Source organism: Ovis aries, chromosome X, assembly GCF_016772045.2.
Source record: "Ovis aries strain OAR_USU_Benz2616 breed Rambouillet chromosome X, ARS-UI_Ramb_v3.0, whole genome shotgun sequence".
In the NCBI taxonomy this organism is placed as follows: domain Eukaryota; kingdom Metazoa; phylum Chordata; class Mammalia; order Artiodactyla; family Bovidae; genus Ovis; species Ovis aries.
In genome coordinates, this window is record NC_056080.1 from 129,068,349 (window position 1) to 129,090,816 (window position 22,468).

The 22,468-nt window shown below is 40.5% G+C and overlaps 1 protein-coding gene and 1 non-coding gene across 10 annotated transcripts in view; one reads left to right on the top strand and one right to left on the bottom strand.

Moving 5' to 3' along the window:
- The first annotated feature begins 9,735 nt into the window (after window positions 1-9,735).
- On the top strand, window positions 9,736-9,807 carry TRNAE-UUC (transfer RNA glutamic acid (anticodon UUC)). Its single transcript has one exon. It is a non-coding gene; the product is annotated as a tRNA-Glu (tRNA).
- Window positions 9,808-16,581: 6,774 nt separating this feature from the next.
- BEX4 (brain expressed X-linked 4) overlaps window positions 16,582-22,468 on the bottom strand; it is a 75,641-nt gene continuing 69,754 nt past the window's right edge. For 8 of the 9 annotated variants that reach the window (XM_042242278.1, XM_042242276.1, XM_060408108.1 and 5 more), the window contains 2 exons: window positions 17,528-17,605; window positions 16,582-17,176 (listed from right to left, as the gene is read on the bottom strand). In XM_042242278.1, the coding sequence (XP_042098212.1) occupies window positions 16,809-17,176; window positions 17,528-17,605 (446 nt within the window). In that variant the 3' untranslated portion in view covers window positions 16,582-16,808. Of the gene's footprint in view, window positions 17,177-17,527; window positions 17,606-18,057; window positions 18,159-22,468 lie in introns of those variants that run through there. The other variant, XM_027962805.2, reaches the window with a different exon arrangement.

The following is a 22,468-nucleotide window of genomic DNA, read 5'->3' on the forward strand; positions in this document are numbered from 1 at the left end:
CTCGACCCCATGGACTGCAGCCCACCAGGCTCATTCGTCCATGGGATTTTCCAGGCAAGAGTACTGGAGTGGGGTGCCATTGCCTTCTCCATTAATCAGCTATACCTCAATACAAAATAAAAAGGTTCTTTTTTTTTTAAAGAATGTAAAAAAAAATAAAGTTACGATTCTTAACAATTATGTTTTGCTATGGCCTCTGGGTCAATTTAATGGTTTTAACTTTAAGATATTAGAAAAGTTATTACCACATTCCAGTGTTTGGATGTTTTTCCTAGTAGCATTGTTCAATTGTTTTTTTTTTTCTTTTCTTTTTCTGCTATAAGCATTACTATAACCAGAAAATTCAATAAAAATATTATAAATGCCTTAAAACAAAATAATATCATAAAGTATGTTAAAAATACATATAAACAATGCTATGCAATATTTACAACATGTATTACAGATATGGAGTTTTTCATAATATTTGGGTGGCTCTTACAACTCAATAGCAAAATGGACTTGGATATGAATGGAAAACTCAGAATAAGGGAAACATGAACTCCGGGAGATGGTGATGGACAGGGAGGCCTGGCGTGCTGTGATTCATGGGGTCGCAAAGAGTCGGACACGACTGAGCGACTGAACTGAACTGAACTGAACTGAAAGCGCCAATAAACAAATGGAAACTCAACAACAGAAAAAATACAAATGAAAACAAAAAAATCCTTCCTTTGTTTAATCAAATCATAAAAATTAAAAAGGCTGATAAGATTCTGTGTTTGTCTGGGTGTCAATAAATATAAGTATCATATGCTGTGGGTAGGAATAATATATAAGCACAACCTTTATGAAGTAGGGTTTATATACAGATGTCAATTAGAACAATAAGGATAATATTAAAATTTGGAAACAACACAAATATCCATGAGTAGAGAGGACTGGTTCAATACATTATGATACACATACTGACAAGGAATACAGGCATACTGTGGAGACATTTTTTGGCTTAGTTCCAGACCACCACAATAAAGGGAATATTACATAAAACTCATCACACTGGTTTCCCAGTGCATATAAAAGTTATGTTTACACTATACTGTAGTCTCTTAAGTATGTAATAGTATTATGTCTAAACAAAGTATGTACCTTACTTTACAAATACTTTATTGCTTAAAAAACACAAACTATCATTTCAGCCTTCAGTGGGTCACAGTAGTAACAGCTATGTTACTGCTATGTTACTAACAGTAACAGTAGTAACATAGTAGTAACAGTAGCAAAGATTACTGATCACAAATCACTATAATAAATATAATAATAATGAAAAAGTTTGAACTATTAAGAGTTACTAAAATGTGACACAAAGACATGAAGTGAACAAATGTTAGAAAAGCAGTGCCAACAGACTTGCTTGATGCATGACTGCCTCAAACCTTCAGTTTGTAAAAATACAGTGTCTTCAATACACAGTAAATTGAGGTATGTCCCCTATAGATGTAAATATGTGAATGTATGTATATATATGAATGAGTACCTATGTCTGTGTGTGTACCTATACATATACAAGTATTGCCTAATTTTTTCCACCCTAATTCTAATTCACTCTAGTTTTCCCTCCCAGAGAGCTTGGGAGCCCAGCACCCCAATAGCAATAAGCACAACTAGAGTCCATATCTTGTCTTCTAAATATTGTTATCCAATAAAAAGAACAAGGACTCTTTGGAGAAATGACTGATTACATGGACAGGGCAGATAAAGAATACAGCAGGCCTGGAACATTTTGCTGTGCCAGAAAGTAAAGTGCTCAAAAAATGACGGGAGGGGAGCATACCAAAAGGACAAAAAGGTCAGTCTGAAAAGGCTCTTTAGAAACCTGATAAGATAGAAAACAGAACAGCTACACTTCCGTGATATTCCTGCCAAATATGCATAATCTGAATCCACTTAAGAAATATTAAGCAAAGCCAAATGGAGGGGCAATGTAAAAAATAACTGAGCTACAATGTTGTGAGAGCCAAAGAAAGTTAGGGCATATTTTATACTGAAGGAGAAGAGACATGACAACTAAATGCAACTAGTGATTCTGAACTGGATCCTTTTGCCATTGTTAGAATAACTGCTAAAAACCTACTGGGAAAAAAATTTAAAAAAAATAAATAAAAACCTACTGGAATCTGAGTTTAGATGATAGTAATATATCAATGTTAATTTCTTATTTTGATAATTGTATTTTGGTTGTGCTGGAAAATGTCTGTTTGTGGGAAATGTGCACTGAAGATGCTTGGGGTTATGTTTATTTTCTATTGCTGTGTAATATGTTACCATGAGCTTTGCAGCTTAAAACAATGCTTGTTTATTAGCTCACAGTTCTGTAGGTCAGTAGTCTGGGAGGGCTTGGCTAGTTCTCTGGCTAGGTCTCATGAAGCTGACATCAAGATGCCGGCTGTTCTGTGCTCTTATTTACCTGGGTGATCAGGGGAAGAAGCCCCTTAGAAGCTTATTTGGGTTGGTGGCAGAACTCAATTATTAATATTTTGTACTGATAGGACTTATTTCCCCATCTCCTTGCTGGCTTTTGACAGAGGGTTGCTCTCAACTCCTAGAGGTTTCTCTCTGTCCTTGCATTTGGCTCCTGACATCTTCAGAGCAGCAATAGTGATGCATCCAAGCCTTATCATGTTTCCAAATTCTTTGACTTCCCCTTCTGCCAAAGGCCATATAAAACTTTCTCCTTTTAAAGAGCTTGTGTGATTAAATTAGCCCCACCTGAATAATCTCCATTTTTCCATATATGTAACATAATAGTAAGAGATGAAAGTCATAAGGGCCCTCTTCAAATTTTGTGTACCATGGGGTTAATGGGGTGTCAGGCTGGCATTACTCTCAAATAATTCAGGGAAAAAAATTCTTGGTACAGCTTTTGCAATTTTTCTATAAGTTTGTGATTTTTCTTCAAATTAAAAGTAAACATAAAGATTTATACAGTGAAGTTCTGGTCCCAAGTAACATAGAATAAACACTTTCTAACTCTGCAGCCTTGAACAGAGCTGTGAAAAACCAGAGAGATTGTGTGTTGCAGCTATTTGAATTCTCTGTAAAGGAAATGTTAAATGGCAGATGTCCTGGTGAAGAATACCAGAATCTCAAATGGATAGATGTAAACAAGACCCAAAATTTCATAACATCATATTCAATGTCCAAAATACAAACCAAACTTCTATACTCAGCATAGAAGAAACCATGAAAATCTCCAAAAGTATGGGGAAAGGCAATCAACAGACATCAATGATAGGTTGCTATCTGTAAATATTTGCTAGTCTTTTAAGCAACTATTATAAAAGTGCTCAAAAGAGCCATCACCGTTGAAAAACTAATTAAAATGGAAATTATCAGCAAAGAAATAAATATAAAAAAGAACTTAATGGAAGTTTTAGAACTGCAAAATGCAATAACTAAATTTTAAAACAGACACAATAGATTTAACGCAAATAGGGAGATAACAGAGGAAAGAGATAGCTAATTGGAACATAAATCAATAGACATTGTCCAAATTGAGCAGCACTCAAGATAAAATAGATAAACTCATTAGCCCTACAACTATTAAAGAAATCATGTTCATGGTTTAAAAACACCCAATAACAAAACTCTACACCTAGATGGTTACACTGGCAAATTCTACCAAACATTTAAAGAAGAAACAACACCAAAGGTACACACTCACTTTCAAAAAATAGAATATGTCGCGGGCAGGATGATGATTTCCAAATATCCGCACCCTAATTGCTACATGGCAAATGCTACATGGCAAAAGGGACTTTGCTGATTTGATTAAGAGTTTGGACCTTGAGATGAAGAGATTGCCCTCATTATCCATGTGAGGCAAATCTAATCTTTAAACTCAGAGAACATTTGCTATCTAGGTCAGAGAGATGAGATAGAAGGAGAAAGAGAAATTGAAAACGTGGCAAGCACTTTACCAGTGCTGGTTTTGAAGATGGAGAAAGAGAGTCATGAGCCAAAATATACAGTTGGCTTCTGGAAGCTGGGAATGACCTTTAGTTGACAGTCAATAAGAAAATGGGGATTTCAGTCCTACAATCACAAGGAACTGAATTTTGCCAACAGTCTTTGAGGAAAGAAACAGATATTCCCCTAGAACCTCCAGAAAGGAATACAACTCTGCTGACATCTTGATTTTTGGCAGATGAGGCCTATGAACCAGATAATTGTAAGGTAATATATTTGTATTGTATAAAGCTCTAAATTTGTGGCAATTTCTTATGACAGCAATTGAAAACTAATACAAAAAGGAAAAAATACACTCCAACTCATTTTGCAAAGGCTACATTACTCTGATACCAAGCCAGAGAAATATACTACAAATAAAGAAAAGTAAGACCAATATCTCATATCACCAAATTAAATTTCTCAATATAGAGAAAGAATAATCTACTGCAACCAAGTGGGGTTTATCCCAAAAATGAAAGGTTAATTCAACAGTTGAAAATCAAGCAACACAATCCACTGCATTAAGAACCCAAAGAAGAAAAACCACATGAGCATAACCATAGTTGCAAGAAATTTTTTGACAAAATACAATATCTATTAATGATGAAAATTGTGAATAGAAGTCAACGTCCATAACCTGATAAAAGGCTTCTACAAAATCCTCCAGCTAACATATTTAATGGTGAGGGACCAAATATTTTCTCTCAAGACTGGGAACAAAGCAAGGATATCCATTCTCAGCACTCTTATTCAACATAATAATGGAAAGCTTATTCCGTAAAACAGGAAAAAGGCAAAAAAAAAAAAAAAGAAAAAAGAAAAGAAATAAAAGACATAGAAATTGTAAAATAAATTTTTCTTCCATATTTGTGGATGACATTATTGTCTATGAATAAAACCCCAAGAAATCTATACTGGAAAAGAAGAAACAAAACCAAAATAACTGGACATGAATAACTAAAATATGGACTTCAGCACATACCTCACAACTTATAGAAAAGTAACTCAAAATGTAATGTACTTAAATGGTAATTTACATTTAAATATATAAAAATGAATTAAATATAAATGAAAGCATAATGTAAATCATAAAATGTAGATGAAAGACATAAGAAAATAAAGATGAACTCCCCAGATCGGTAGGTGTCCAACATGCTACTGGAGAAGAGTGGAGAAATAAATCCAGAAGGAATGAAGCGGCTGAGCCAAAGTGGAAGCACTGGCCCAGTTGTGGATGTGTTTGGTGGTGAAAGTAAAGTCCGATGCTGTAAAGAACAATATTGCATAGGAACCTGGAATGTGAGGTCCATGAATCAAGGTAAATTGAAAGTGGTCATACAAGAGATGGCAAGAGGGAACCATCAACAGTTTAGGAATCAGTGAACTAAAATGGATGGGAATGGGCAAATTTAATTCAGACCATTATGTCTATGACTGTGGGCAAGAATCCCTTAGGAGAAATGGAGTAGCCCTCATAGTCAACAAAAGAGTCGAAAATGCAGTATTGGGTGCAATCTCAAAAATGACAGAATGATCTCAATGTGTTCCCAAGGCAAACCATTCAGTATCACAGTAATCCAAGTCTATGCCCCAATTGCTAATGTCAAAGAAGCTGAAGGTGAATGATTCTACAAAGACCTACAATACCTTCTAGAACTAACACCAATAAAAAGATGTCCTTTCATCATAGGGGACTGGAATGCGAAAGAAGGAAGTCAAAATACCAGGAGTAACAGGTAAGTTTGGTCTTAGACTACAAAATGAAGCAGGGCAAAGGCTAACAGAGTTTTGCCAAGAAAAGAACTGGTCATAGCAAACACCCTCTTCCAACAACATAAGAGATGACTCTACACATGGACATCACCAGATGGTCAACACCAAAATCAGATTGACTATATTCTTTGCAGCTACAGGTGAAAAAGCTCTATATAGTCAGCAAAAACAAGACCAGAATCTGACTGTGGCTCAGATCACGAACTCTTTATTGCAAAATTCAGACTTAAATTGAAGAAAGTAGGGAAAACCACTAGACCATTCAGGTATGACCTAAATCAAATCCCTTATGATTTTACAGTGGAAGTGAGAAATAGATTCAAGGGATTAGATCTGATAGACAGAGTCTATCATAGCCTGAACAACTATGGACGGAGAAGAAAAAGAAATGCAAAAAGGCAAAATGGCTGTCTGAGGAGGCCTTACAAATGGCTGAAAAAAGAAGAGAAGTGAAAGGCAAAGGAGAAGAGGAAAGATATAACCATTTGAATGCAGAGTTCTAAAGAATAGCAAGGAGAGATAAGAAAGCCTTCCTCAGTGATCAATGCAAAGAAATAGAGGAAAACAATAGAATGGGAAAGACTAGAGATCTCTTCAAGAAAATTAGAGATACCAAGGGAACATTTCATGCAAAGATGGACGCAATAAAGAACAGAAATGGCATGGACCTAACAGAAGCAGAAGATATCAAGAAGAGGTGGCAAGAACACACAGAAGAACTATACAAAAAAAATTCTTAATGACCCAGATAACTACAGTGGTGTGATCACTCACCTAGAGCCAGACATCCTGGAGTGTGAAGTCAAGTGGGCATTAGGAAGCATCACTACGAGCAAAGCTAGTGGAGGTAATGGGATTCCATCTGAGCTAGTTCAAATCCTAAAAGATGATGCTGTGAAAGTGCTGCACTAAATATGTCTGCAAATTTGGAAAACTCAGCAGTGGCCACACGACTGGAAAAGGTCAGTTTTCATTCTAATAGGAAAGAAAAGCAATGTAAAAGAATGTTCAAACTACCCCACAAATGCACTCATTTCACTTGGTAACAAGGTAATACTCAAAATCCATCAAGCTAGGCTGCAATAGTATGTGAACTGAGAACTTCCAGATATTCACGCTGGATTTAGAAAAGGCAGAGAGGAACCAGAGATCAAATTGCCAACATCAACTGGATCACAGAAAAACCAAAGGAATTCCAGAAAAACATCTATTTCTGCTTCATTGACTATGCTAAAGCCTTCATTGTGTGGATCACAACAAACTGTGGAAAATTCTTAAAGTGATGGGAATACCAGACCACCTTACCTACCTCCTGTGAAATCTGTTTGCAGGTGAAGAAGCAACAGTTAGAACCAGACATGGAACAATGTACTGATTACAAATTGGGAAAGGAGTACGTCAAGGCTGTATATTGTCACCCTGCTTATTAACTTATATGCAGAATACATCATGCAAAATGCCAGGCTGGATGGAACACAAGCTAGAAGCAAGACTCCCAGGAGAAATAACAACCTCAGATATGCAGATGATACCACCCTTATGGCAGAAAGCATAGAGAAACTAAAGAGCCTCTTGATGAAGATGAAAGAAGAGTGAAAAGCTGGCTTAAAGCTCGGCATTAAAAAAACTAAGATCATGGGATCCAGTCCCATCATTTCTTGGCAAATAGATGTGGAAACAGTGCAAACAGTGACAAACTTTATTTTCTTGGGCTCCAAAATCACTGCAGATAGTGACTGCAGCCATGAAATTAAAAGATGCTTGCTCCTTGGAAGAAAGTGAAAGTGAAAGTCACTGAGTCATGTCTAACTTTTCGAGATCCCCATGGGGTATACAGTCCATGGAATTCTCCAGGTCAGAATACTGGAGTGGGTAGCCTTTCCCTTCTCCAGGGGATCTTCACAACCCAGGGATCAAACCCAGGTCTCCCGCATTAGTTATGACAAATCTGCTGCTGCTGCTAAGTCACTTCAGTCGTGTCTGACTCTATGCGACCCCATAGATGGCAGCCCACCAGGCTCCCCTGTCCCTGGGATTCTCCAGGCAAGAACACTGGAGTGAGTTGCCATTTCCTTCTCCAATGCATGAAATTGAGAAGTGAAAGAAGTCGCTCAGTCGTGTCTGACTCTTAGCGACCCCATGGACTGCAGCCCACCAGGCTCCTCCATCCATGGGATTTTCCAGGCAAGAGTACTGAAGTGGGGTGCCATTGCCTTTGCCAACAAAGTTCCATATAGTCAAAGCTATGTTTTTTCCAGTAGACATGTACGGGTGTGAGAGTTGGACCATAAAGAAGGCTGAGCACTGAAGAACCGATCCTTTCCAACTGTGGTGTTGGAGAAGACTCTTGAGAATCCGTTGGACTGCCAGGAGATCAAACCAGTCAATCCTTAAGGAAATCAACTCTAAATATTCATTGGAAGTCCTAATGCTGAAGCTCAAGCTCCAATAATTTGGCCACCTGAGGCAAAGAGTCAACTCACTGGAAAAGAACCTGATGCTGGGAAAGACTGAAGGCAGGAGGAGAAGGGAATGGCAGAGGATGAGATGGCTGGATGGCATCACCGACTCAATGGACATGAGTTTGAGCAAGCTCCAGGAGATGGTGAAGGACAGGGAAGCCTGGAGTGCTGCAGTCTATGGGGTCGCAAAGAGTCGGACAGGACTGAATGACTAAACAACAACAAAGACAGAAGGAAATCTTCATAACTTCCAGGAGAAAATATAGGAGAATATCCGTGATACACAGGTTTTGGCAATGAGTTTTCAGGTATGACACCACAAGAAAATATGTATCAGTATGACACTAGTAAAAAAATGATAAATTGAACTTTATCAAAATGAAAACTTTTGGTCTATGAAAGACACTGTTAAGAGAGTAAAAAGGCAAGCCATACTGTGTGAAAGTATTTGCAGATCACATGTCTTACAGAATACTTATATTCTGAATATTTTAAGAACTCTCAAAACTCAGCAAAAGAAAAAAATTCAATAAAAATTGTCAATATAACTGGACTTCTCTGGTGTTTCAGTTGTTGAAAATTCACCTGCCAATGCAGGGGAGATGGGTTTGATCCCTGGTCCGGGAAGATTTGACATGCCGAGGGGTAACTAAGCCCACTCACCACAATTATTGAGCACACATACTGTGACTACTGAAGTCTGAGTGCCCTGGAGCCCAGGCTCTGCAACCAGAGAAGCCACAGCACTGAGAAGCCCACGCGCCACAACTAGAGAGTGGCCCTTGCTCGCTGCAGCTAGGGAAAGCCTGTGTGCAGCAACCAAGACCCAGCACAGCCAAAAACAGACAGTAAATAAACAGACACCATTCTTAAAAATTGTCAAAATGCCTGAAGAGACTTAACTGAAGGAGATATCCAAATGGAAAAAAAAAATAAATGAAAAAAGGCTCAATATTGAGAGTCATTAAGGAAATCCATATTAAAACCACAATGAGATACTAGTGCATACTTATTAGGATGGATAAAATTTTATTACCCTCCACAATTGCATACGGTGGTGAGAAAGTGAAAGAAGAACTCTCATGCATTGCTTTTGGGAATGCAAAATGATAGAGCTATGTTGTAAAACAAATTGGCACTTTAATATAAAGTTGAATATATATTTACCATATGGCTCAGTGAATTTCAAACTCATATTCACACAAAAACCTGCAAATGAATAATCATAGTAGCATTATTCATAGTCTCCAAAATCTGGGAATAATCCAGATGTTTTTCAACAGTTGAATATATAAATAAATATTGGCACATATATAAAATGGAATACTACTCAGCAGTAAAAAGAAATACACTTTTGTTTCATGCAACAACATGTATTCATGTAAAATTTAAGTGCATTATACTAGTTGAATAAAGTCAGATACTAAGGGAAACATATTGTGTGATTACATTTATATGATGTACTAAAAAAGTTAAAATTATGGAAGTAAAATCAAATCAGTGAGGGAATTCCCTGATGGTCCAGTGGTTAGGACTCAGCACTTTCACTGCTGTGACCGGGGTTCAATTCCTGGTTGGGGAACTAAGGTGCCACAAGCTCTGTGGCCAAAAAAAAAAAAATCAGATCAGTGGGTCACAGGGATTGGAGGTAATGGATGTGTTTGATAGCAAACAGGCTGCAAAAAGGAATTTTTAGGGTGGTAGAACTCTTCTATACATTATTATGGTGATTAACCTGCATATGTAAACCCATAAAACCGTACACCACAGAGTGACTTTTACCTGTGCTAGTGCTTCTAAACTGGGAGTGATTTTGCCCATAAGGGGATATTTAGGAGTACCTGCAGACATTTTTTGTTCTCACACTGGGGAATTTGGTGCTACTGGCACCCTAGTAGGAGACTAGGAATATTGATAAACATCCAACAACTCACAGGACAACCATCCAAACAAAAGATGATCCAGCCCAAAATGTCAACAGTACCAAAGTTGAGAAAGCCTTCTACATGGAAGTTTTAAAAATCAACTAGACTGTCAGGAGAATACAGGAAAGAGTACAGATACATCTAAGTGAAATTACGCATGTCTTAGTCTATTTGGGCTGCTATAATAAAACACCACAGGCTGGGTAGCTTATAAACAAAAGAAATTTATTTCTCACATTTCTGGAGGTTGGAAGTCAAAGATCAAGGTGCCAGCATGGTCGAATTTTAGTGAAGATTGTTTTCTGGGTTGTAGGTTGCCAGTCTCACTGCGTCCTCACATGGTGGAAAGGATTAGGGAGCTCTCTGGGGTCTCTTTTATAAGGACACTAACTCCATCCATGAAAAGTCTGCCTTCATGACTGAGTATCTCCTAGTACAATCACATTGCACATTAACATTTCAACAAATTAACTTTGGGGAGACACAAACATTCATACCATAGCAAAATGTATGAAATCACTTCCTTGAAGTGGATAGGGAATAATGGAGATGACCCAGGTAACTTTAAGAAATGACGTTTGACCGGGTGGTAGTAGTGTTTAGTCACTAAGTCATGTCTGACTCTGTGCAACCCCATGGACTGTAACCTGCCAGGCTCCTCTGTCCATGGGATTTCCCAGGCTAGAATATTGGAGAGAATTGCCATTTTCTTCTCCACCGGATTGTACCAACCCAGCAATTGAACCCACGTGTCCTGCATTGGCAGGCGAATTCTTTACCATTGAGCTACCAGCGAAACCCTTTGACTGGGTACTGCAAAGCAAAAGACAAAATTAACTGTATTCTAGTTGGTATATCCATTTCAGAGTGTAGTATAGCAGTTCATTACATGTATAGCCATACATTGCATGTGTATGAAGGTTAAACAAAGACATTTATATTATATGTTGTAGATAGTGGAAGCCAAGTTTCTCATGTCAGAGAAAGAAGTTGCAAAAAGGAAAGGATTTAGTGTCAGAGACATCAATATGAACTCCTGTGTGTGTGTGTGTGTGTGTGTGTGTGTGTGTGTGCACAATTCGTTCTGTCCACTGAGAGGGCCTAGACACAATGCTGCCCCATTAGCAATGAACACACATAGGGCACAGATCTTGGTTTCTAAATACCATTTTCTAATAAAAGGAACCATGACTCCTTGAAGAAATAGTTGATCCTAGGATCGGGGCAGGGAAAGTACAAGATGAACCTGGAATGTCTTGTAGTACTAGAAGGTAAAGAAGTGTTTTGTAAAGAATATGTAAATGTATTTGTTTTCCTTTGCTGTGTAACAAATAACCACAAAAGTAGTGGCTTAAAACGGAAATCCAGGCGGGCTCAGCTGGATTCCTTGCTTAAGGTCTCAGAATGCTGAAATCAGGGTGGCAGTAAGCTTGGACTCCTATCTGAAGGTTCTGAGTAGGAACCTGCTGCTGGACTCATTCAGGTTGTTGGCTGAATTCAATCTGTGCAGTTAGAGGACTGCGGTCCCTGTTTCCTTCCTGGCTGTTGACTGAGGGTTTTTTTTTTTTCCTCCAGTGTCTAGAGACTCCTTATATTTCTTGGCTCTTGGTCACCTCCATTTTACAAACCCAGCAATGACAAATTGAATTAATCTCTTGCTTTGAATGTCCTAGACATCCTCTCTTTTCTTTTCTGCCTTCCTCTTCTGCCACCAGCTAGAGAAGGTTCTCTCCTTCAACAACTCACGTGATTTTACTCAGCAGATCAGGATAATCCAAGATCATCTCCCACTCTTAAAGTCAACTGATTGAGTGTTAAATTATATCTGAAAAAAATCTCCTTACAGCAATACCAAGATTAGTATTTTATTGAAGGACAGGAATCTTGAGGGGAATATCTTTAAAATTCTGCCTAACACATTGGACATGTCAAAGGGACATGAGCCAATACCAAAGAGCTTCTAAAGGACAAAACTGGATCAATTTGAGAAAATCAGATGCTATTTGATTATATCACAAAGAATAAAACATCTAGGTAGCTCAGTGGTAAGGAATCTGCCTGCAATGCAGGAGACGTGTGTTCAATCCCTGGGTCAGGAAGATCCCCTGGAGAAGGAAATGGCAACTCACTCCATTGTTCTTGCCTGGGGCATCCCATGGACAGAGGAGCCTGGCAGGCTACAGTCCATGGGGTCACAAAATAGCTGGACATGACTTAGCAACTAAACAACAACAGCAATACTGATATAAATTAATGATTAAATAAATAAGGTAAGACTTACTTACAGAATAATTCCAAGTAATAAATGTAGGTGATATGAGGGACATAGAAAATCACCATTAGAACACCAAAGTAGTAATTTGATGCAGGTAAGATGCACTGATGAATGTTTAAACCTAATGGGCAAAACTTTAAGGAAAATCAAGATATTTGCATAGCTTCAAAGTATCTTACCTCCAAATTTTAATTAATAATTGTGTTTATTTTTATACTCACAAATTCTTTGGTACTTCTTCCTCCAAGAGGTGAAGCTTAACCAACCTCCCCATTCTATTGACTATAAGCTGGACTAGATGACTGATTTCTAAGAAATAGAGTATGGAAATGGAGAAATAGAAATTTACAGAGGAAAAGCTTAGCTAAGGGATCAAAGTAAACACCACCACCAATAAGTCATGTTGATATATAATTTATATGAATGATAAAAAGAGCTATCAACTCTGGTCTTATTCCCCAAATCTCATAGTAATCCCAGTTATCATGGGAAAACATCAGACAAGTCCAAATTGAGCGCCATCCTACAAAACAGCTGATAAGTACTCTTCAAAAAGTGTTAAGATTATTAAAAAAAATAAAATAATAAGGAACTGTCAGAGAATGTAGGAGAACGAGGAGACATGATGGCTAAATACAATCAGTATCCTGGATTGAACCTTGGGTGGGGGGAGGACTTGGGGGAAAACTTGTTAACATTTGTATAATGTGTCTAGCTTAGTTAATAGTACTGAACTAATGTTAATTTCTTATTTTAATAGGTGAAATACGTTAACTTAGGGGAATCTAAATGAAAGGTATACAGGAACTCTCCTTACTACCTTTGCAACTCTTCTATAGATGTAAAATTATTCCAAAGTAGAAAGTTAAGAAAGGATTATTAGTTTACTTGGGCTTTCCTTGTGGTTCAGCTGGTAAAGAATCTGCCTACAATGTGGGAGACATGGGTTCAATCCTTGGGTTGGGAAGATACCCTGGAGAAGGGAAAGGCTACCCACTCCAGTATTCTGGTCTAGAGAATTCCATGGACTGTATACCCCATGGGGTTGCAAAGAGTCAGACATGACTGAGCTACTTCCACTTAATTCTTGTGAGATTTCACAAAGAAAGGAAGACAAAAAATCTTGTAGTCAACTTGCAAAATTTAATCAGAAGTCTCCCCTAAGTTTTTGATTTGCTATATACTACAAATCATACCTCATACCTCGAGGCAGACCTCATTTTATTGCACTCTGTTTTATTGTGGTTTTTACAAATAGAAAGTTTGTGGCAATCCTGCCTTGAGTAAAAAGTCTATTGGTGACATTTTTGAAAGAGCTTTTGCTCACTTTGTGTTTCTGTGTTACACCTTGGTAATTTTTGCAATATTTCAAACTTTTTATTGTTACTATATTTGTTACAGTGATTCATGATTGATGATCTTTAATGTTTCTATTGTAATTGTTTTGGTATTTTTATTGATAAGGTATTTTTACATTCAGATATGTATTTTTTAGACATAATGCTATTGCACACTTAATAGACTGCAGTGTAATATAAACATAATATTGTGACTTGCTTTATTGTGATATCCACTTTATTGCTATTCTGGAACTGAACTTGCAATATCTCTGAGGTATGCTTGTAATGCTATTATAAACATTTGTGTACAGGTTTTGCGAACACGTTTTCAATTCTCTTGAGTATATACCTACAAGTGGAATTGCTAGGTCGAATGGTAGCTCTACATAGAACTTTTAGGAGGACTGCCACAATGCTTTCCACGGCAAGTGCATGATTACACTTTTCCACCAGCAATGCTTGAAGGTTATAGTTCTCCACATCCTTGTCAACCCTTGGTACTGATTTTTTTGTTCAAGGTGTCAGCAGGGCTGCATTCATTATGGAGACTCCAGAGAAGAATACATTTCTCTATTTTTTGAGCCTCTCAAGCCTGCCCACATTCCTTTTCTCAGAGCCCCTGTCCTCTATCTTTAAAGCTAACACCACCAAACTGAGTCGTGCTCATGTTCCCACTTCTCTGTTTCTACTGTTCGCTTTTTTTTTTTTTTTTTTTGGATACTAGCCTTGCTAGTGGATGTGAAGTGCTGGAGGGGCACATCCCCAGCGGCTCTGCTCTTCTCTAACCTTTCTGCAGAAATTGGTCCTCCTGACTGATTTACTTCTGGACCAAATTCTGCCATTCACTTGGAAACATTTGGCCTAATGGCATCCTTTTCAGATCTCTATCAGAAAGGATCTCAATAGGTTATTTCCATGAAGCTATACTCAACAAGTTGTGATGAGTGTAGGAAACTTCCAAAAATGAAAACGAGAGAGAAAGTGTCCTATGTGAAAGACTCAAGAGTTTTCAGCTTCTTTCAGTTTACAGAGACCCCAGGGGCTGGTTTAAGATGTTAGAAATACATCTTATAAGGTGACATTATTTCTTATATGTAAAACTAAAACAAGCTTTTCAAAGTAGTAATTCTTAAAACGACTTGTGGGTGATGAACAAATGCATTTCTTTTTAAAAAATTGCTTGTTGTGACCCACAAAACTGATTTCAAGAGCTGTAATTTGCAACAATTCCCACTATGAAGAACACTGGATTGAAGGATATTTGAGATTTCTTTCTGCTCTATTCTAAAAATTAACCACTCTACATTGGAAAGACAAAAAAGCAAAACACAGAAAAACAGCCTCAGTCTTGCTGAGTCTGGTCTTCTTGAGCTTGTTGTCAGCTAAAATAGTCAAATATTCTCCATTTCCAGATGACAAAGTCCTACAGAAAAAGCCCAAGTCAGACCACCGCCCCCCCCCCACCAAAATGTACAGCAGAAGGTAACCTTGGTACTTGGCATCTCAACTTCAGTACCCTCATCTGCCATTGTCCCTACCTTTTTTATAATCAGTCTACTTTAAGGTCTTGTACTTTCCTTTTTTAATGCTTTTGCCCAGTGAATTCAGGAATTATTCATCATGTTATTACACTTACTTCATTTACACTTAATGTGACATGATACACATATGTGTTCATGAAATATACATACAGTGGCTTAGTCAGTGAATAATCTGCCTGCAATGCAGGAGACACAGAAGACACGGGTTTGATCCCTGGGTGGGGAAGATCCCCTCGAGAAGGAAATGGCAACCCACTCCAGTATTCTTGCTTGGACAATTCCATGGACAGAGGAGGTTGGTGAGCTACAGTCTATGTGGTCGCAGAGTCAGACAGGACCAAGCAACTAACACTTCACTTTTCAGACAGGGCTAAGCGACTAACACTTCACTTTCCAACATACACACATACAATAGTGGCCTCTAGTGATATACACTAGAATTACCCGGAAAACGTACTAAAAACGGGATCATTTGGAGTTCCCACTCTGGTTCTGGGCTTCCCTGGTGGCTCAGCTTGTAAAGAATCTGCCTGCAATGTGGGAGACCTGGGTTCAGTCCCTGGGTTGGGAAGATCCCCTGAGGAGGGCATGGCAACCCACTCCAATAGTTTTGTCGAGAATCCTCATGGGCGGAGGAGCCTGTCAGGCTGCAGTCCATAGGGTCGCACATTCACTGAGAGACTAAGTAGTGCTCTTGTTCTAAAGGATAGAAACCAGAGGTCCCACATTCTCAGAGAGCTTCCCCCACTAAGGTATTTTTATGAAGATGGTGGACTCACACTCCTTGAAAACAGTAGGACATGCAAGGAGATCAAACCAGTCAATCCTAAAGAAAATCAACCCTGAATATTCATTGCAAGGACTGGTGCTGAAGCTGAAGCTCCAATACTTTGGCCACCTGATGCAAAGAGCCAACTCATTGGAAAAGACCCTGATGAGAAAGATTGAGGGCAGGAGGAGAAGGGGACAACAGAGAATGAGATGGTTGGATGGCATCACTGACTCAATAGACATGAGTTTGAGCAAACTCAGGGAGATAGTGAAGGACAGGGAGGCCCGGCATGCTGCAGTTTATGGGATCACAAAGAGTTGGACACACTTAGCGACTCAACAACAACAATGCATTCTTAAACTTCTATTAGATATTGAATTATGAATATGACCCTTCCTGGTTGGTTGAGGACAAAAAATAACCAAAGACAATTGATATTTTGTGTCTAGGGAGCTAGAAAAGTAACATTAACAAAAAATAAAACAAGGTGTGTACCAGGAAGATTGCTTTTAAAACTGCTTTATTAATTTCATATTATGAAAAGAATACTTTTTCTTATAACTGAATGAAATTGCCCTGCTGACAGAAAGTTATACAATGAGACAAAATAGTATTCAGTTAGAAACTGGTAAGTGGAAACACCAAAAGATTTACAGAAAAAGTAACTCACAAAAACTACAAGCATGTAGAGCAGAGGCCACATTATTAACCTCAGGAAAACTCTTAATATTCAAGGTATAAGGCAAAACTCATAATGATTGTCAGGTTCAGGAGTTTGGTAGGGCACATGATGTCTCATCTGCTGCTTCTTAGTCTTTCTCTTGATTTCTACCATTTGCCCAATATGCTTTTCTACATTATTTCCCACTTCATTGTGATCAATACGCCTGTTGGGTATAGCCCATCGAAAATTAGGGACAAGCCGTCTAACCCATCCCAGCCTGATATTTCCTCCAGACTTCTGGACTTTGCCCCCTCCCAAGTCGCGTGATTCGTCTCCAGTCTTCAAAGGGGCCTGGTCCCCTCCTTCGTTTTCCTGTTGGGCATCTTCCATGTTGAAACTTTCTATTGCTCGTTCCTCTTTGGACGCCATTGCTCCTAGGAGACAGAAGATGCAACAAGGGGCTATTTTCTGGGTGGAATGATCAGCACTGAGGACAGATGCCCTACTACGCACCTCTCAAGATTCCCAGTCCTGGTGGTCAAAGGCTTTTCAAATTTTCCTTTTCCCACCTGGGAAGCCTCCTATGCCCTCTAGGAAGCCCCCAGTCCGAGCACTAGCCCCGCTCCCGCGCCCCAAACCCCCCCCCCATTTTCCCTGCCGATCCAGGCCCAGGTCTCTGCAGGCACCAAAATGGAGGACGGGGTTGCAGGGAGCATTTGGAGTCTTAGGGTCTTCCCCACGTTCCCCCCACGGGCTCCCACCGCCCAACTGTCCCTCGCACCGACCTGGGCCTATCCTTGCTGTCTCCTGCTCCTCCTGATTCTTGCTGCAAGTGCGCCGCCGCAACACTTCGACTCGCAGACCTGCAGAGGGTCGGGGTGGGGGCAGGGGGCTGCTGCAGCCGGGTGCTCGGCCCCTTCCCGGGCCCAGGTCCCCTACCCCCAGCCACCCCCACCCAGTGTGCCCCGCTCCCACGGTCAACCGCCCGTCTCCCAGTCCCCACACGCCGCGCCGACCAACATTTTACAATCCCAGAAGAACGGGGGCGGGGCAGGGGTGTGGGAAAAGCTCGCTACCGTGCGAGAAGCAGGTGTTAGCAAAGGCCTGCGGCCTTAAGGCCTCCCGGCCCGTCCCCCACCCCAGCCCCCAGGAAGGCCTGCCGCTTTCGGCGGCCAAACGCCGGGTGTCGGGGCGGGGGCGGAGTGGCGTTGGGGCTGCAGTCTCCACTCCGAGGCAGCGGACTCCCGAGGAGAGGTCCTCAGGCTGCGTCCGCTCGCCGGCGCCACCTTTGCGGACCCCGCTCTGGGTCCCTTACCTGCTCCTCTCGCTTCTCCTCTTAGGGGTCGTCCCCGGCCCGCGCTCCCTCAGGGCCACCCGGAGCAGGTACCAAGAGGCGCGGAGGCGACCGCCGGGTCTGACGCGAGAGCAAGCGTGCAAGCAAGACGAGGCACTGGCCGGTTACATGGGCTTGTGTCACCGCGGAAAGCCACGCCCTCGCCCCGCCCTTCCTGCCCCTCGGGGTCTCGCAGAGCCCTTGGTGGTGCACACACACTTTCCGTTGCCCCTCACTCCTCACCACCACCACCCGCCGCCCCGTGACGCTTGTCCAGGAGCCGGCCGCAGAACCCTCCTTTCTTCACGTGTTCCTGGGCCTTTCTCTGCCGGCCACCTAAGGGCAATATCTTCACGGGGCCGATAGCCATTCCCATTTCTTTTCTGAGGACTTCCCTTTTCTCTCCTCTGCACCCAGGATACACCCCTCCCTCTGCTGGAATTTAGGCATAGCATTTTAGGGGAGGCTAAACCCCTCAGCACTGAAGATAATCACACTTTAATGCAGTATTCTAAAAAACAAAATTAATGCAAGAATATCAGTGATGAGCAAGGTGTCCCACCCACTTCACTCCCAAGCTGTTATATTCTCCTTATCATGATTGTCCACCATTTTCTTATTTTCTCTGACCACAAATGCATAGGGGAGAGTGGGGAACAGGAAATGAGTCGAGGAGATGGTGTTGTTTCTAATTATTTTCACACTTTTTTTGGTTCCCATTTTTGATTAAAAATTCCTTCTATTTATAGTTTACATTAACTTTATCTTTTATTATGGAAAATTTCAAACATGCAAAAATAGAACAGTATAATGAAAGGCAATGTACTCATCACTGAGTGTACACCACAACTGAAAATGTATCGGGACAACTCATGGTCAATCTTATTTAATCTATATCCCCTTACCCACTTTCCACCCTTAGAGGTTATCTTTGAAGTAAATCCCAGACATACCACTTTGTGCACTTCTACAAGGACTCTTTTAATGACAACCATTATATCATTAACATGTGCTTAAGTTGCTTCGGTCGTGTACGACTCTTTGCGACCCTATGGATCATAGCCTGCCAGGCTCCTCTGTCCATGGGATTCTCCAGGTGTGAATACTGGAGTGTGTTGTCGTACCCTCCTCCAGGGAATCTTCCTGACCCAGGGATGGAATCCATGTCTCCTTTGTCGCCTCTGCTGCAGGTGGATTCTTTACCAATAAGCCACTGGAGAAACCCCCTGGCTATGACAATTTGATGGCACTGTGTCTTGGTGAGTGTATCCTGCTTTGTTTGTTGAGCTTCTTGGATGTGTGTGTTTGTGATTTTCCTTGAATTTTAAAAATTCTATCCATCATTTCTTCAAATAATCTTTCTTCCTTTTCTCTCTTTTTTCTTTCTGCTCCTCAGACAGAGTAATAGACTTAGCTTAAAGTTTCCTGATTCCTTCTTCTGCCTGTTTACTTTTGATGTTGAACCTTGATATTTAATTTTTCATTTCAGCTACTGTACTTTTCAGCTTCAGGATTTCTGTTGGTTTCTATTTATCATTTTTTTCCTGTTTATTGACATTCTCTATTTGGTGAGACATCATTTCCCTGGTTTATTTTAGTTCTTTATCCTTTACCATTTTGATAATATTAAAGACAGTTGATTTAAAGTTTTTGCCTAATAAGTCCAATCTCTGGGCTTTCTGAGTAATGCGCATGTTAAGTTGCTTCAGTTCAGTTCAGTTCAGTTCATTTCAGTTGCTCAGTCGTGTCCAACTCTTTGCGACCCCATGAATCGCAGTATGCCAGGCCTCCCTGTCCATCACTATCTCCTGGAGTTCACTCAAACTCACGTTCATCGAGTTGGTGATACCATCCAGCCATCTCATCCTCTGTCGTCCCCTTTTCCTCCTGCCCCCAATCCCTCCCAGCATCAGAGTCTTTTCCAATGAGTCAACTCTTCACATGAGGTGGCCAAAGTACTGGAGCTTCAGCTTTAGCATCAGTCCTTCCAAAGAACACCCAGGACTGATCTCCTTCAGAATGGACTGGATAGATCTCCTTGCAGTCCAAGGGACTCTCAAGAGTCTTCTCCAACACCACAGTTCAAAAGCATCAATTCTTCGGTGCTCAGCTTTCTTCACAGTCCAACTCTCACATCCATACATGACCACTGGAAAACCATAGCCTTGACTAGATGGACCTTTGTTGGCAAAGTAATGTCTCTGCTTTTTACTATGCTATCTAGGTTGGTCATAACTTTCCTTCCAAGGAGTAAGCGTCTTTTAATTTCAGTCACCATCTGCACTGATTTTGGAGCCCCCCAAAATAAAGTCTGACACTGTTTCCACTGTTTCTCCATCTATTTCCCATGAAGTGATGGGACCAGATGCCATGACCTTAGTTTTCTGAAGTTGCTTCAGTCATGTCTAATTCTTTGTGACCCCATGAACTGTAGCTCACAAGGCTCTTCTGTCCATGGGATTCTCCAGGCCAGAATACTGGAGTGGGTTGTCATGCCCTCCTCCAGGGGATCTTCCTGACCCAGGGATCGAACCCACATCTCTTATGTCTACCTGCATTGGCAGGCAAGTTCTTTACAACTAGCGCCACCTGGGAAGCCCTTCTGAAGGACAGTTTCTATTAATTTTTTTTTCCTGTGAATAAGCCATATTTTATTTGCATGCCTCATAATCTTTTTCCTGTTGAAACTGGACATTTTGACTATTACTATGTGTTACCTCTGGGAATCATATTCTTCTCTCTCCCCTCGATTTGTTGTTGCTGGCCATTGTGATTTGTAGTTGAATTTTTGTTTAGAGATTTTTCAAAACTGTTTTTGTAAAGTCTTTATCCTTTATCATGTGTGTCCACTGAAATCTCTGTTGCCTAAACTTAGTGGTCAGCTGGTGTTTGGACAGTTTATATAAATACCTGGAGTCAATGAAAGTTAAGAAGAAAAAAGAAGAAACACTCTTCCAAATCTTTGCAGATTGGTCCTTGCTGGGGAACTCATTCAGTGTTTAGCCAGGCAATTTACAACTCTCTTAGTTTTTACTTCCTACTTCAGACTTTCCCTGGGTGGCTCAAATGGTAAAGAACCTGCCTGCAGTGCGGAAGACCTGGTTTCAATCCCTGGGTTGGGAAGATCCCCTGGAGAAGGAAATGGCAACTCACTTCAGTATTCTTGCCTGGAGAATCCCATGGACAGAGGAGCTTGGTGGGCTCCAGTCCATGGGGTGGCAAAAAGTCAGTCACAACTGAGTGACTAACACTTTCTTTTCTCACAACTGAGTGACTAACACTTTCTTTTCTTTCAGAGTCTGAAGGACATCCAGAGGTGAAAGCTTGGGGTCTCCTTAGGCCTGTAAAGCACATTCCCATTCTGGGCATATGTGTGGCCTTCTTGATACCCCTGCATATTTGAGAATTTTTAAAAGCCCTTATTCCCCCATGTGTCTCCTTTCACAACCTCTTCCTCCCAGTTTTTTCATTACATTTATTGCTGATTCTGAGTTTTGTCCTTTGCCCCAGGCAGCTAGGGCAAATATCTGAGCCTTTAAATGCTTTTAGCAAAACCCACTTTACTCCTTGGGAAAGCTCTGAATCAGGCAAAACAAAGATAAACATTCTGCCAGATGAGTTGAGATCCAGAGCCACAATTTACTGAGAATAAACTCCATAATGCTCCTTCTGGTACTAGCAGCCTTCACCAGCTGATCTGGGGTGTTGGGGATGACTACTTGGCAGTTTAAAATACCACAGCACTCTAACTACAATACAGGAGCTTCTCTCTTCAACAGATTTTTCCCTGGTTGCTGACGAATGGCATGTTTCCTGTCATATCAGTAAACAAAGGATGTCACAGTCATCAACAATTGTAGCCACCACTGAAGGTGAGCTGATGAGCCCTGAGGGAACTCAGGGAGGAAAGAATACCTTCCATTTAAAAGCCATCAGACTGCACCACTTCCTACTCTGACCCTGAGGAAACTCAAGATCTGAAAACACAGGATACTGGCCCCAGATAGCTGAGGTGCACATCAAAAGAATGATTACAGTGAGTCCAGACTCTTGCATCTTCCCATACAGAGAAAAGCACTAAATTCTGTAGTTTGACATATCTGGTTTCTCTAATCAGCAGTCTTTTGATGTTCCTGGCTACCTGCTCTTTGTTGCAAAACTCCTATATATCCTAGCTCCTCCCTCACCTCCTTGGAGCAGCAGTTTCTCAGAGCTATCTGGGATGCTGTCTCCCCAGCTGCAGCCCTCATTTTGTCCCAGATAAAACTTAACTCACACCTCCCACATCGTGCATTTTTTCTAAAGCAACACTGCTGTAGTTGTTTGTGTTATTTAAAAATTAGATTCCAGTGTGATGCAAAAGTTTATTCTGACAGTTTTTGGTATGGACTCT